The 17,285-nt window shown below is 48.2% G+C and overlaps 1 protein-coding gene across 1 annotated transcript in view; it reads right to left on the minus strand.

The window, feature by feature from the left end:
• Positions 1-17,285, minus strand: part of LOC140427632 (ubiquitin-associated and SH3 domain-containing protein A-like) — a 348,965-nt gene that overhangs the window by 267,188 nt on the left and 64,492 nt on the right. The window contains 1 exon segment of the mRNA XM_072513054.1: positions 2,044-2,230. Within this exon segment, the coding sequence (XP_072369155.1) occupies positions 2,044-2,230 (187 nt within the window).

The following is a 17,285-nucleotide window of genomic DNA, read 5'->3' on the forward strand; positions in this document are numbered from 1 at the left end:
AGGTTACTGATCGAGGTGTTAAGATTCAAAAGGAGGTATAAAAGCCAACATAAGTGTACTTTACCTGAATGCTCGTAGTATTTGGAATAAGGTAAATGAGTTGATGCCGCAAATCATCGTGAATGACTATGATTTAGTGGCCATTACTGAAACATGGTTTAAGGATGGTCACGACTGGGAGTTAAATATCCGAGGGTATCAAACTATTTGGAAGGACAGAGTGGATGGTAAGGGAGGTGGTGTAGCCCTATTATTTAAGGATGACATCCGGGCAGTAGTGAGGAATGACATCAGTGCAATGGAGGGTGAGGTTAAATCCATTTGGGTGGAAATCAGGAATAGTAAGGCAAAAAAGTCCTGGCCTTGATGGAATGCATCCCAGGGTACTCAAAGAGATCGCTAGGGAAATTGCAAATGCACTAGTGATATTGTCCCAAAATTCACTAGACTCTGGGGTGGTCTCGGCGGATTGGAGATTAGCAAACGTGACACCGCTGTTTAAAAAAGGAGATAGGCAGAAAGCGGGTAATTATAGACCAGTTAGCTTAACTTCGGGAGTAGGGAATATGCTGGAATCTATCATCAAGGACGAAATAGCGAGGCATCTGGATGGGAATTATCCCATTGGACAGACGCAGCATGGGTTCATAAAGGGCAGGCCGTGCCTAACTAATTTAGTGGAATTTTTTGAGGACATTACCAGTGCGGTAGACAATGGGGAGGCAATGGATGTGGTATATCTGGATTTCCAGAAAGCTTTTGACAAGGTGCCACACAAAAGGTTGCTGCATAAGATAAGGATGCATGGCGTTAAGGGTAAAGTAGTAGCATGGATAGAGGATTGGGTAATTAGTAGAAAGCAAAGAGTGGGGATTAATGGGTGTTTCTCTGGTTGGCAATCAGTAGCTAGTGGTGTCCCTCAGGGATCAGTGTTGGGCCCACAATTGCTCACAATGTACATAGATGATTTGGAGCTGGGGACAAGGTGCAATGTGTCCAAGTTTGCAGACGACACTAAGATGAGTGGTAAAGCAAAATGTGCAGAGGATACTGGAAGTCTGCAGAGGGATTTGGATAGGTTAAGTGAATGGGCTAGGGTCTGGCAGATGGAATACAATGTTGACAAATGTGAGGTTATCCATTTTGGTCGGAATAACAGCAAAAGAGATTATTATTTAAATGATAAAATATTAAAACATGCTGCTGCGCAGAGGGACCTGGGTGTCCTAGTGCATGAGTCACAAAAAGTTGGTTTCCAGGTGCAACAGGTGATTAAGAAGGCGAATGGAGTTTTGTCCTTCATTGCTAGAGGGATGGAGTTTAAGAGTAGGGAGCTTTTGCTGCAACTGTACAAGGTGTTAGTGAGGCCACACCTGGCGTAATGTGTTCAGTTTTGGTCTCCTTACCTGAGAAAGGACGTACTGGCGCTAGAGAGTGTGCAGAGGAGATTCACTAGGTTAATCCCAGAGCTGAGGGGGTTGGGTTACGAGGAGAGGTTGAGTAGACTGGGACTGTAATCATTGGAATTTAGAAGGATGCGGGGGGGGGGGATCTTATAGAAACCTGTAAAATTATGAAGGGAATAGATAAGATAGATGCGGGCAGGTTGTTTCCACTGGTGGGTGAAAGCAGAACTAGGGGGCAAAACCTCAAAATAAGGGGAAGTAGACTTAGAACGGAGCTTAGGAGGAACTTCTTCACCTGAAGGGTTGTGAATCTATGGAATTCCCTGCTCAGTGAAGCAGTTGAGGCTCCTTCATTAAATGATTTCAGGATAAAGATAGATAATTTTTGAAGAATAAAGGAATAAAGGGTTATGGTGTTCGGGCGGGAAAGTAGAGCTGAGTCCACAAAAGATAAAGTGCCAGATGGCCTACTCCTGCTCCTGGTTCTTATGTTCTTAACTATCACATCCCTCATTAGAAACCAAATATATTTTGTTAATCATTCTACGTCAAAGTTTACATAAAGGAAACAACTGTCTAAATCACATCAGAAATGTTGAAGACCTTTGCTAATATTCCAGATGGGAAAGTGTCTTACTGTGAAGAAATGGCAGAGAGTAACATGCGGGAAGACTTCGTGTGCTGGATTCCGACCACAATGTTGTTGACTTTTGGTCCAGAATGCCATTAGCTTCTCCCAGAGTGGACCTGATGGACACAGGTATAGGACATACTCTTGTGGGATGAGATCATCTAAAGTGGGGTCGTTCCGGTGAACAAATATCCTGTTGGAAAAAAAATTATTTGTCAATCTCTGTGAGGTGAAACTTCAAATGGATCAAATTGGATAATCTCAATCAAAGAACTTCCATGAAATCAGGCATGGTGGGCACAATGGCGTCGGTAAATTCCAGCATTCCAATTGAAAGTGGGCAGAGAATGTGTGACAGCAAAAGTGGATGACAAATCCACAACTTCACTAACCCTTCCGAGTGACCTGCCCACTTGCCGAAGGACTAATGATGCCTCAAAGGGATTTGCTCAGTACCAGCTTCTCACTATACTTATAAATAATGAAGATGAAGGATTAATGAAAGTGTTATATCTAATTTTTATGACTGCACTCGGTTCGGTGCCACAGTAAATAATGTAGTTTGGAGTGGGAAGTTACAGAGTAGACAAAACTAGTACTGAAAAGTGAGCTGATCCACTTTGGGCCCAGTAAAGGTAGACCAGAGTGATGGGATGCTACAAACTATGGAGGAGCAGAGAGATTTATGAAATGAAGCACAGAGATCATCAAAAGCTTGTGAAAGCAAACACAGATTTGCATTTATATAGCACCTTTCAGAGATCAGGCCACCTCAACGTGCTTTAGCAAGAATGAAGTACTATTGAAGGGCTGTAACTCTTGTAATTTGTGCATTGCAAGATCCCAAATATATCCTGTGATAATGCCAGATAATTTATTTCAGTAATATTGATTTATTCATAGAGATTGGCCAGACACTGGGATGAACTCCTTCGTTTTTCTCTAAAATCATTCCCTGAAATCTTTCACACTTGAGAGAGAAGACGAGGCCTTGGTTTAACATCGCATTTGGAAGGTGGCACCTCGGACACTGCAGCACTCCCTCAGTACTGCACTGGGAGTGTCATCTTAAATTTCTGGTGCTGAAATTTCTGAAATGGAATTCCATTCCGCAACCTTCTGACTAAGAGGCGAGGTTTGTAAATAATGTATAAGTGGATAGAGGGCAGAGGCAACGAGTGAGCATTTGTTTTCATACTGGATTGGTGTGTGCAGCGGTGGAGCTCAGGGATCTATGTTGACACCATGATACTTACTTTGGACAATATAGGATTTCCGCCGCAGAAACACGCCAGAAACACACCAGCCAGCCCAACCAATCCAAGCCACTGTTTATGCTCCACTTGAGACTCCTCCCATATTTCACAATCTATCTGCCTAACTCTCTATTCCCTACTCCCTTACATCCTTGTTTAGCTTTCCTAAAATGTGTCTATGCAATTCGCATCAACCATTCCCTTAGGTGAAAAACTTTCTCTGAATCCCTATTGGGCTTCTTGGTGACGATCATATATTGACGATTTCTGGTTATACGCTTCCCGACAAGAGAAAACATTCTCTCATCATCCACTTTCATTAAAACTTTTCATAATTTTAAAGCCTGCTCCTCAACCTTCATTTTTCAAAAGAAAAGTGCTCCAGCCTGTCAAACACTTCCTGAAATGTAAACCCATGCATTTTTGATATAATTCTTGTAAATAAACAATAGACTGGCAATAGTACTGTCAGAAGTATATCTTCAAGAGCAATATTTTCATTTAGAATTTGGAAAGACATTGCATTATTAAGACACTTAGCAGTTTTATTTTAAAACTCTTATGTTCATCTTGGACTAGCAGCTCTATGAAATAACATGACTTCAGGGGTGTCACAGTGGGTAGCACTGCTGCCTCACAGCACCAGGGACCCGGGTTATCGTCTGTGTGGTGATTGCACTTTGTCCCCATGTCTGTGTGAATTTCCCCCAGGTGCTCCGGTTTCAAAGAACAAAGAACAATCCAGCGCAGGAACAGGACCTTCAGCTTTCCAAGCCTGTACCGGTCATGATACCAACCTTTGCCAAAACCCTCAGCACTTCCTTGTGCCGTATCCCTCTATACCCGTCCTATCCATGTGTTTGTCAAGAGGCCTTTTGAACGCCGTTAATGTATCTGTTTCCACAACCTCCCCCGGCAACTTGTTCCAGGCACTCACCACCCTCTGCGTTAAAAACCTGCCTCGCACATCTCCTCTAAACTTTGCCCGACGCACCTTAAACCTATGCCCCCTGGTGACTGACCCCTCCACCCTGGGAAAGAGTGCCTGCCCATCCACTCTATCCATGCCCCTCATAACCTTGTAGACCTCTATCAGGTCACCTCTCAACCTCCGTCTTTCTAATGAAAACAGTCCGGGTCTATTCACCCTGTCCACATAGCTAACACCCTCCAGACCAGGCAACATCCTGGTAAACTCCCCTGCACCCCTCCAAAGCCTCCACATCCTTCTGGTAGTGTGGCGACAACAGTGCAAAGATGTGCAGGTCGGGTGGATTGAGCGTGCTATATTGACCCTAGGTGGGGTTACAGGGATGGAGTGGGGTTTGGGCCTGGGTAGGGTGCTCTTTCAGAGGGTCAGTGCAGCCTCGAAGGGCCAAATGGCCTCCTGCACTGTAGGGATTCTATGATTCTTTTTTCCCAATTAAGTGGCAATTTAGCATGTCCAATTCACCTACCCTGCACGTCATTGGGTTGTGGAGGTGAGACCCACGCAGACATAGAGAGAATGTGCAAACTCTACACAGACAGTAACCCGGGGCCAGGACCGAACCCGTGTCCTCGGCACCGTGAAGCAGCAGAGCTACCCACTGTGCCACCCTGGATACTATTATTCTAATTGAGCAGCATGGCTTTCAAGGGGGTGGAGAGCTGTTTGCTTATTTGAACTGTGTAGCACAATCAATCACTCACGAGACGAGATGAGAAGGAGTCAAATGATGACTTTATTACGCAGACTTGTTCCCCAGCAGCACAGTTACAGAATGCGGCTGCTGGGAGAACCCGGGCTCTTATACTCCGCCTTACTGGGTGGAGCCAGCAGGCGGTTGATCCAATCGGGATGCAGTGTCTATCCACCAATAGCCTCTCGGCATCACAGGGTACCTTAATACCCCTAATACACACCACCACATTCACCCCTTGTTAAAAAAGAACCCGGCGGGGTAGTGGGCCGTATGGTGGTAGGGGTTTACAGAGTCGGTACCTAGGATGCCACTAACACGGCGGCTGTGCTCTGATATCAAGTACTAGTACAACGTACAATGCCACTTTTGCTGGGCAACCCAAAAACATTATTTACAGAGGCATTTCTTGCTTTACTATACTGATTCGATGAGTCGAATGGGTGCCCTGGTCGTCCTCGCCGATCGTCTTAGCCCCGGTGGTGATGGAGGCGCTGGTTCGGGCCCCATCATCTCTGGGAGCGTCGCGATGCGTCTTCCCGCTCCAATACCCCTATTCGGGGCCGGGGAAAGGACCGATCCACCTGGGAAGGGGGCGGCTGTGGGGTGCGCCAGTGGGAGGGAGGGGGTGATTGGTGTTGGGGGGGGGGTGTGGAGCTCCAGGGGGGGTGACAGGTGTTGGGGGGGGGGGGGTGGTGTGGACCTCCGGCGGGTGCCAGGTCCCGCAGGGAGACCGTGTCCTGTCGGCCGTCGGGGTGCGCCACGTAGGCGTATTGAGGGTTCGCGTGGAGGAGATGAACCTTCTCGACCAACGGGTCCGATTTGTGCGTCCGCACATGCTTTCGGAGCAGGATGGGTCCCTGCCAGGTCGGAAGTGACGTTCCGGAGGAGGACTTCCTAGGGAAGACAAGGAAGCGTTCGTGAGGTGTTTGATTCGTTGTTGCACACAGCAGCGACCGGATGGAGTGGAGGGCGTCCGGGAGGACTTCCTGCCAGCGGGAAACTGGGAGACTTCTGGACCGTAGGGCCAGCAGGACGGTCTTCCAGACCGTTCCATTCTCCCTCTCTACCTGACCGTTCCCCCGGGGGTTGTAACTGGTCATCCTGCTCGAGGTGATGCCCTTGCTGAGCAGGAATTGACGCAGTTCGTCGCTCATGAAGGAGGAACCCCGATCGCTGCGTATGTAGGCGGGGAAACCGAACAGTGTAAAGATGGTGCCCAGGGCTCTAATGACCGTGGCCGCGGTCATGTCGGGACAGGGGATGGCGAAAGGGAATCGGGAGTATTCGTCAATCACGTTCAGGAAGTACGTGTTACGATCGGTGGAGGGGAGGGGGCCTTTGAAGTCCAGACTGAGGCCTTCAAAGGGACGGGAAGCCTTTATCAGGTGCGCTTTATCTGGCCGGTAGAAATGCGGCTTGCACTCTGCGAAGATCTGGCAGTTCCTGGAGGCGGTCCTGACGTCCTCGATGGAGTAGGGCAGGTCGCGGGTCTTTACGAAGTGATAGAACCGAGTGACCCCCGGGTGGCAGAGGTCCTCGTGGAGGGTTCGGAGACGGTCCACTTGTGCGTTGGCACACGTGCCGCGGGATAGGGCATCGGAAGGTTCGTTCAGCTTTCCGGGACGGTACAAGATCTCATAGTTATAGGTGGAGAGTTCGATCCTCCACCGCAAGATCTTGTCGTTCATGATCTTGCCCCGCTGTGCATTATCGAACATGAAGGCAACCGACCGTTGGTCAGTGAGGAGAGTGAATCTCCTACCGGCCAGGTAATGCCTCCAATGCCGCACAGCTTCCACTATGGCCTGGGCCTCCTTTTCCACTGAGGAGTGGCGGATTTCTGAAGCGTGGAGGGTGCGTGAATAAAAGGCCACAGGTCTTCCCGCTTGGTTGAGCGTGGCCGCCAGAGCTATGTCGGACGCGTCGCTCTCGACTTGGAAGGGGAGGGACTCATCGATCGCGTGCATCGTGGCCTTTGCAATATCTGCTTTGATGCGGCTGAAGGCCTGGCGGGCCTCTATCGACAGGGGAAAAACCGTGGACTGGATTAGCGGACGGGCCTTGTCTGCGTAGTTGGGGACCCACTGGGCGTAATAAGAGAAAAAGCCCAGGCAGCGTTTCAGGGCCTTGGAGCATTGGGGGAGGGGGAACTCCATGAGGGGCCGCATGCGTTCGGGTTCTGAGCCTATCACTCCATTTCACACTACGTAGCCGAGGATGGCTAGATGGTCGGTGCTAAACACGCATTTCTCCCTGTTGTGTGTGAGATTCAGGGCGTTCGCGGTCTGGAGGAATTTACGGAGGTTGGCGTCGTGGTCGTGGCTGCAGATGGTGACGTTGTCAAGGTACGGGAACGTGGCCCGCAAACCGTACCAGTCAACCATTCGGTCCATCTCCCATTGGAAGACCGAGACCCCGTTAGTGACGCCGAATGGCACCTTTAAAAAGTGATAGAGCCGCCCATCTGCTTAGAAAGCAGTGTATTTGCGGTCGCTCGGGCGAATGGGGAGCTGGTGATAGGCGGACTTAAGATCACCGTGGAAAAGACCTTGTACTGTGCAAACCGATTGACCATGTCGGATATGCGGGGGAGAGGGTACGCATCCAGCTGCGTGTACCTATTGATGGTTTGACTATAGTCTATGACCATCCTCTGCTTCTCCCCGGTCTTTACAACTACCACCTGAGCTCTCCAGGGACTATTGCTGGCCTGGATTATGCCTTCCCTCAGCACCCACTGGACTTCTGACCGGCGTTGTACCGTCTGCTCCTAGTGGCGATTGGTTTGCAATCCGGAGTGAGGTTCGCGAACAGGGAAGACGGATCGACCTTGAGGGTCGCGAGGCTGCAGATAGTGAGTGGGGGTATAGGGCCGCCGAATTTAAACGTTAAACTCTGGAGGTTACATTGAAAATCCAATCCCAGGAGTGTGGCAGCGCAGAGGTGGGGAAGGACGTAAAGCCAGTAGTTCTTGAACTCCCTCCCCTGCACCGTGAGGTTCGCGATGCAGAACCCTTTTATCTCTACAGAACGGGACCCTGCCGCCAGAAATTTTTTTTGATTACTCGGGTGGATCGGAAGGGAACAGCGTCTTACCGTATCGGGATGTATAAAACGCTCCGTGCTCCCAGAGTCGATCAGGCAGGGCGTCTCGGACCCATTTATAAATACTGTCGTTGTTGCTGTTTGGAGCTTTCGGGGCCGCGACTGGTCCAGTCACAGAAGCCAGTCGCAGTTGCTGCATCGGGGCGTTTTCTTTAGGCCCCGTGGGGCCGTCCATCCCGGGGTTCTTAGCCGTCAGCCAAGATGGCGGCGTCCACGGGTTGCACACGGTTGGGGGTGGACAAGATGGCAATCGCACGTTGCCGGAGGAGCACAAAATGGCGGCGCCATCACTCCCGCAAGGAGTCCAGGACCCAAGATGGCGGCGCCCGTTGGCCGCACATGGATCACTGGGGGGGTTGAGTTTGGGGGTTCTCCCCCGGAGATTGCGGCTACCCCCCTGGCCTGGCACACTGCTAAAAAGTGCCCCTTTTTGCTGCACCCTTTACAGAGGGTCGAGCGGGCCTGGCAGCGCATTCGGAGGTGTTTCCCTTGCCCACAAAAGTAGCAGCGGGCCCCCCCCAGGTGATTTGCCGCTCTGGCAGCGCAGGCCTGCGGGGGGGTCCCGGGGGTTCGGTCGCGGCGGGGGTCCACGGTGCCCAAGGGGCTGCCGCGCGGTCGGGGGCGTGGGCATGGGCATTCGGCGATGCTACATCGAATGAGGCCGCGAGGGCCCATGCCTCTTTGAGGCCTAGTGCGTCTCTTTCCAGTAATCGCTGGCGAATTTGGGATGAAAGCATACCTGCCACGAACGCATCTCGGACCAGTAGCTCTGTGTGTTCGTTAGCCGAAACCGATGGGCAGTTGCAGTTTCTCCCCAGTATTAACAGCGCACTGTAGAATTCATCCAGTGATTCCCCGGGGATTTGCCATCTCGTTGCGAGCTGGTGGCATACATAGACCTGGTTGACGGGCCGAACGTAGATTCCTATCAGCATGGCGAGCGCCGCCTGGAAATCGTCCGCATCCTCTATTAGATTATAGATTTCAAGGCTCACCCTGGCATGCAGGACCTGGATTTTCTGGTCTTCTGTAGGTATGCCGGGGGCCGTTCAGAAGTATCCATGAAAATACGCTAACATAGAACATAGAACATAGAACAATACAGCGCAGTACAGGCCCTTCGGCCCACGATGTTGCACCGAAACAAAAGCCATCTAACCTACACTATGCCATTATCATCCATATGTTTATCCAATAAACTTTTAAATGCCCTCAATGTTGGCGAGTTCACTACTGTAGCAGGTAGGGCATTCCACGGCCTCACTACTCTTTGCGTAAAGAACCTACCTCTGACCTCTGTCCTATATCTATTACCCCTCAGTTTAAAGTTATGTCCCCTCGTGCCAGCCATATCCATCCGTGGGAGAAGGCTCTCACTGTCCACCCTATCCAACCCCCTGATCATTTTGTATGCCTCTATTAAGTCTCCTCTTAACCTTCTTCTCTCCAACGAAAACAACCTCAAGTCCGTCAGCCTTTCCTCATAAGATTTTCCCTCCATACCAGGCAACATCCTAGTAAATCTCCTCTGCACCCGCTCTAAAGCCTCCACGTCCTTCCTATAATGCGGTGACCAGAACTGTACGCAATACTCCAAATGCGGCCGGACCAGAGTTCTGTACAGCTGCAACATGACCTCCCGACTCCGGAACTCAATCCCTCTACCAATAAAGGCCAACACTCCATAGGCCTTCTTCACAACCCTATCAACCTGGGTGGCCAATTTAAACCAATGTTTAAAAGTGGCCGCTGAGTTTGCCGCGTGGGGGCTGATTCGCAGACAGTCCGGAATGGTTCGGAACTCCATGTCCTTTAAAGTTTGCGTAATAAATTGTAGTACAATCAATCACTCACAAGACGAGATGAGAAGGAGTCGAACGATGGCTTTATTACGCAGACTTGTTCCCCAGCAGCACAGTTACAGAATGCGGCTGCTGGGAGAACCCGGGCTCTTATACTCCGCCTTACTGGGTGGAGCCAGCAGGTGGCTGATCCAATCGGGACCCAGCGTCTATCCACCAATAGCCTCTCGGCATTACAGGGTACCTTAATACCCCTAATACATACCACCACAAACTGTAATTACTGTAATTGATGAGGGGGAAACTGTGTTAAAGACAAAGTCCTGAGTGATTTACTGTAAATCACCTGATGGAGACCAGCTTCAAGTTGAACTTCTTTTGGAACTCAATTGGGAATGAACTGAGAAGGGGACAAGTTGCCCAGATCACACTCTCCTTATTTGCTGGACAACAGTGTGGTTGTCAGTATTCAGCTTGGAATCCTCATCTCAGTGAAACTTGTCTGTATTCGTAAGCCCAAGAGGCTGCCACACAAAGGATTGATCAGACACTATCCTCCTTCACACTGAGGCTATATTGTTGACAACCACTAGGATGGCGCGGTAGCACAGTGGTTAGCACAGTTGCTTCACAGCTCCAGAGTCCCAAGTTTGTTATCCGGCTTGGGTCACTGTCTGTGTGGAGTCTGCACATTCTCCCCGTGTCTGCGTGGGTTTCCTCCGGGTGCTCCGGTTCCCTCCCACAGTCCAAAGACGTGCAGGTTAGGTGGATTGGCCACGCTAAATTGCCCTTAGTGACCAAAAAAGGTTAGGAAGGGTTATTGGGTTATGGGGATAGGGTGGCAGTGAGGGCTTAAGTGGGTCGGTGCAGATTCGATGGGCCGAATGGCCTCATTCTGCACTGTAGGTTCTATGTTCTATGTTCGATGTGCTGTGGTACTGCCATTGCTCTCACTGTCCTCTTACTGCGCTCACTTGCCCCGATATGTGACAACCACCTCTTCCTGCCTTCGAGCTTGGGTCCATCGTTCAGGTCCTGGAGAACGGGAGGTCTGGTGCACCTTGAGGATTTATTTCTCGATGGAAAATTTGCCAGCCTTAAAAAACTCTCCGACAGATACAATCTGTCAGGTCCCAACCTTCTCCGTTTTTTTCAAATTCGGGATTTCTCACGTAAGTTCTTTTCCTCCTTCCCTTGGCTCCCCTCTTCTTTCCTGCTGGAAAAGGTATTGACCTTGGCACAGCAGGGGAGACGGTCAATTTCAAAACTGTACAGCCTTATTCTATCTTCAGATCCTGCCCCTTTGAATAGAGTATATGTGAAATAGGTGGAGGAGCAGACTCTGTGCTTACTGAGGAGGTTTGGAGAGAAGCCCTCGACAGGGTGAATTCCACTTCATCCTGTGCCAGACTGAGTTGGTTCAGTTCAAAGTGCTACATAGAACACATTGGACGAAGGCAAGGATGAGTGAATTCTTTCAAGATGTGGACTGCTGTTCACACCGGCTGACCACACCGTTTAGGTCTTGTCCTAAACTTGCTGGATTCTGGGCTTCCTCTTTTGACACAATATCCAAGATTTTGCAGATAACATGAGAATCCTGCCCATCGGTCGCAAAATTTGGTGCTTTGAACTCCCCGTCATTCTATTTGGGAATGAGGACTGACCTTCTCACCTTCACTTCCTTAATAGGCAGGAGGCGTATATTGCTCAACTGGAGATCTCCCTCTCCACTCAATGCACCTGCCTGGATGGAAGGTCTTGCATCTGGAGAAAGTCAAGTAAATCAGAGGCTCAGTGGGGAGGTTCTACCAGATGTGGAGGCCATTCATTTCCTTCTTTAAGGATATGGACACAGTAGGGTGTTGGTGGGGGGGGGGGGGGGGGGGGGGTGGAGTAGTGGACGGTACGTTAGCATCTGGTCATTTATGCAAGTTACATTGTGCATATTGTTGGCTATATATAGATTACAGTTTATATTTCACAATTCAACAAAATGTTTATTAAAAAAAGAGGTCAGGAGCTGAGTGACGCTGGCAGAACCCACACTAAGCAGCTGTGAGCAGGTTAAACTAGTGTGGCAGAGGGGTGGGAACCAGAGCGTTAGCTTAGAAAGTGCAATAACTGAAGGGAAAATAAAGAACAAAAATAAGAGAACAACATCACCCTGTCTGCTCAAACGCAGTGGTTTGAAGGGTATTTGTTTCAATGGCAGAAGTATAGCGGGTAAGGCAGATGAACTTAGAGCATTTTGGTACTTGGAATTACGATGTTGTGGCTGTCACAGAAACATGGTTAAAGGAAAGACAGGATTGGCAGCTGAATGTTGCAGGATATAGATGCTTCCGGAGAGATAGATGGGGGTGTAAAATAGGTGGGGGAGTAGCATTACTGGTGAAGGAGAATATTGTAGCCATACTGCGGGAGGACACCTCTAAGGGCTCATACAATGAGGCAATCGGGGTAGAGCTCAGGAACAGGAAGGGGGCAGTCACAATGTTGGGTGTTTATTACAGGCCCCCAAACTGCCAGCGAGAAATAGAGGAGCAGATAGGTAGAGAGACTTTGGGTAGGTGCAAAAGTAACGGGGTTGTTGTGGTAGGGGATTTTAATTTCCCCTATATAGACTGGGACTGACTTAGTGCTGGGGGTTTCGATGGGACAGAGTTTGTAAGGTGTATCCAGGAAGGCTTCTTGATGCAGTATGTAGATAGTCGAACTAGGGAAGGGGCAGTACTGGACCTGGTATTGGGAAATGAGACTGGACAGGTGGTTGAGGTTTCAGTATGGGAACATTTTGGGAGTCGTTACCACAATTCTGTACGTTTTGGGTACTTTTGGATAGGGATGAGGGTAACCCTCGCGTTAAGGTGCTGAATAATACCAATCTTTATTGTCACAAGTAGGCTTACATTAACACTGCAATGAAGTTACTGTGAAAAGCCCCTAGCCGCCACATTCTGGCGCCTGTTCAGGTACACAGAGGGAGAATGTCAAAATTACCTAACTGCACGTCTTTCGGGACTTGTGGAAGGAAACCGGAGCACCCGGAGGAAACCCACGCAGACACGGGGAGAACGTACAGACTCCGCACAGACAGTGACCCAAGCTGGGAATCGAACCTGGTACGCTGGCGCTAAGTGAAGCAACAGTGCTAACCACTGTGCTACCTGGTGAGTGCCTGGAACACATTGCTGGGGGAGGTTGTGGAAGCAGATACATTAACGGCATTCAAAAGGCATCTTGACAAACACATGGATAGGATGGGTATAGAGGGATACGGCACAAGGAAGTGCTGAGGGTTTTGGCCAAGGTTTTTTTCTGAATGGAAGGTTGTGACTAGTGGTGTTCCACAGGAATCTGTGCTTGGGCCTCTGTTGTTTGTAGTATACATAAATGATTTTGGAGTAAATGTAGCCGGTCTGATTAGTAAGCTCGCGGATGACACCAAGGTTGGTGGAGGGGCAGATAGTGTTGAGGATTGTCAGAGGATACAGCAGGACATCGATAGGTTGGAGACTTGGGCGGAGAGATGGCAAATGGAGTTTAACCCAGACAAATATGAGGTAATGCATTTTGGTAGGTCTAACATAGAGGAGAAATATACCGTAAATGGCAAAACTCTTAGGAATATAGAAAGGCAGAGAGACCTTGACATGCAGGTCCACAGATCTTTGAAAGTGGCAACACAAGTGGCTAAGGTAGTCAAGAAAATATATGGAATGCTTGCCTTCATTGGACAGGGCATCGAGTCTAAAAACTGACAACTCATGCTGCAGTTGGAGAACCTTGGTAATGCCGCACTTGGAATACTGCGCACAATTCTGGTCACCACATTACCAGAAGGATGGGGAGCCATGGAGAGGGTGCAGAGGAGGTTTACCAGGATGTTGCCTGGTCTGGAGGGTGTTAGATATGCGGAGAGGCTGAATAGACTTGAACTGCTTTCATTAGAAAGACGGAGGTTGAGGGGTGACCTGATAGAGGTCTACAAAATTAGAACAAAGAACAAAGAACAAAGAAATGTACAGCACAGGAACAGGCCCTTTGGCCCTCCAAGCCCGTGCCGACCATGCTGCCCGACTAAACGACAATCTTCTACACCTCCTGGGTCAGTATCCCTCTATTCCCATCCTATTCATGTATTTGTCAAGATGCCCTTTAAATGTCACTATCGTCCCTGCTTCCACCACCTCCTCCGGTAGCGAGTTCCAGGCGGCCACAACCCTCTGTGTAAAAAACTTGCCTCGTACATAAGAACTACTAGGAGCAGGAGTAGGCCATCTGGCCCCTCGAGCCTGCTCCGCCATTCAATGAGATCATGGCTGATCTTTTGTGGACTCAGCTCCACTTTCCGGCCCGAACACCATAACCCTTAATCCCTTTATTCTTCAAAAAACTATCTATCTTTATCTTAAAAACATTTAATGAAGGAGCCTCTACTGCTTCACTGGGCAAGGAATTCCATAGATTCACAACCCTTTGGGTGAAGACGTTCCTCCTAAACTCAGTCCTAAATCTACTTCCCCTTATTTTGAGGCTATGCCCCCTAGTTCTGCTTTCACCCGCCAGTGGAAACAACCTGCCCGCATCTATCCTATCTATTCCCTTCATAATCTTATATGTTTCTATAAGATCCCCCCTCATCCTTCTAAATTCCAACGAGTACAGTCCCAGTCTACTCAACCTCTCCTCGTAATCCAACCCCTTCAGCTCTGGGATTAACCTAGTGAATCTCCTCTGCACACCCTCCAGTGCCAGTACGTCCTTTCTCAAGTAAGGAGACCAAAACTGAACACAATACTCCAGGTGTGGCCTCACTAACACCTTATACAATTGCAGCATAACCTCCCTAGTCTTAAACTCCATCCCTCTGGCAATGAAGGACAAAATTCCATTTGCCTTCTTAATCACCTGTTGCACCTGAAAACCAACTTTCTGCGACTCATGCACTAGCACACCCAGGTTTCTCTGCACAGCAGCATGTTTTAATATTTTATCATTTAAATAATAATCCCTTTTGCTGTTATTCCTACCAAAATGGATAACCTCACATTTGTCAACATTGTATTCCATCTGCCAGACCCCAGCCATTCACTTAGCCTATCCAAATCCGTCTGCAGACTTCCAGTATCCTCTGCACTTTTTGCTTTACCACTTATCTTAGTGTCGTCTGCAAACTTGGACACATTGCCCTTGGTCCCCAACTCCAAATCATCTATGTAAATTGTGAACAGTTGTGGGCCCAACACAGATCCCTGAGGGACACCACTAGCTACTGATTGCCAACCAGAGAAACACCCATTAATCCCCACTCTTTGCTTTCTATTAATTAACCAATCCTCTATCCATGCTACTACTTTCCCCTTAACACCATGCATCTTTATCTTATGCAACAACCTTTTGTGTGGCACCTTGTCAAAGGCTTTCTGGAAATCCAGATATACCACATCCATTGGCTCCCCGTTATCTACCGCACTGTTAATGTTCTCAAAAAATTCCACTAAATTAGTTAGGCAGGACCTGCCCTTTATGAACCCATGCTGCGTCTGTCCAATGGGACAATTTCCATCCAGATGCCTCGCTATTTCTTCCTTGATGATAGATTCCAGCATCTTCCCTACTACCGAAGTTAAGCTCACTGGCCTATAATTACCCACTTTCTGCCTACCTCCTTTTTTAAACAGTGGTGTCACGTTTGCTAATTTCCAATCCGCCGGGACCACCCCAGAGTCTAGTGAATTTTGGTAAATTATCACTCGTGCATTTGCAATTTCCCTAGCCATCTCTTTTAGCACTCTGGGATGCATTCCATCAGGGCCAGGAGACTTGTCTACCTTTAGCCCCATTAGCTTGCCCATCACTACCTCCTTGGTGATATCAATCCTCTCAAGGTCCTCACCTGTCATAGCCTCATTTCCATCAGTCACTGGCATGTTATTTGTGTCTTCCACTGTGAAGACCGACCCAAAAAACCTGTTCAGTTCCTCAGCTATTTCCTCATCTCCCATTATTAAATCTCCCTTCTCATCCTCTAAAGGACCAATATTTACCTTAGCCACTCTTTTTTGTTTTATGTATTTGTAGAAACTTTTACTATCTGTTTTTATATTCTGAGCAAGTTTACTCTCATAATCTATCTTACTCTTCTTTATAGCTTTTTTAGTAGCTTTCTGTTGCCCCCTAAAGATTTCCCAGTCCTCTAGTCTCCCACTGATCTTTGCTACTTTGTATGTTTTTTCCTTCAATTTGATACTCTCCCTTATTTCCTTAGATATCCACGGTCGATTTTCCCTCTTTTTACCGTCCTTCCTTTTTGTTGGTATAAACCTTTGCTGGGCACTGTGAAAAATCACTTGGAAGGTTCTCCACTGTTCCTCAACTGTTTCACCATAAAGTCTTTGCTCCCAGTCTACCTTAGCTAGTTCTTCTCTCATCCCATTGTAATCTCCTTTGTTTAAGCACAAAACACTCGTGCTTGATTTTACCTTCTCACCCTCCATCTGTATTTTAAATTCCACCATATTGTGATCGCTCCTTCCGAGAGGATCCCTAACTATGAGATCCTGAATCAATCCTGTCTCATTACACAGGACCAGATCTAGGACCGCTTGTTCCCTCGTAGGTTCCATTACATACTGTTCGAGGAAACTATCGCGGATACATTCTATAAACTCCTCCTCAAGGCTGCCTTGACCGACCTGGTTAAACCAATCAACATGTAGATTAAAATCCCCCATGATAACTGCTGTACCATTTCTACATGCATCTGTTATTTCTTTGTTTATTGCCTGCCCCACCATAATGTTACTATTTGGTGGCCTATAGATTACTCCTATCAGTGACTTTTTCGCCTTACTATTCCTGATTTCCACCCAAATGGATTCAACCTTATCCTCCATAGCACCGATGTCATCCCTTACTGTTGCCCGGATGTCATCCTTAAATAACAGAGCTACACCACCCCCCTTACCATCCTCTCTGTCCTTCCGAAAAGTTTGATACCCTCGGATATTTAACTCCCAGTCGTGACCATCCTTTAACCATGTTTCAGTAATGGCCACTAAATCATAGTCATTCACGATGATTTGCGCCATCAACTCATTTACCTTATTCCGAATACTACGAGCATTCAGGTAAAGTACACTTATGGTGGCTTTTTTACCTCTGTTCTTAATCTTAACACCTCGATCAGTAACCTCTTTTAAGTTATATTTCCTGTTAACCTTTCTCCTAATTTTCCTTGTCGTCGAACCCATATCTTCCTGTAACAACCTGGCGCGTCGCTTACCATTAATGTTTTCACTTCCCGTTTTATTTCTTTTAGTATTCCTGGTCCTATTCACTGAGCTCCCCTCAGTCACTGTGCCTTGTACTGTTGCCCTTTTTGATTTTTGACT

Source organism: Scyliorhinus torazame, chromosome 8, assembly GCF_047496885.1.
Source record: "Scyliorhinus torazame isolate Kashiwa2021f chromosome 8, sScyTor2.1, whole genome shotgun sequence".
Taxonomy (NCBI): domain Eukaryota; kingdom Metazoa; phylum Chordata; class Chondrichthyes; order Carcharhiniformes; family Scyliorhinidae; genus Scyliorhinus; species Scyliorhinus torazame.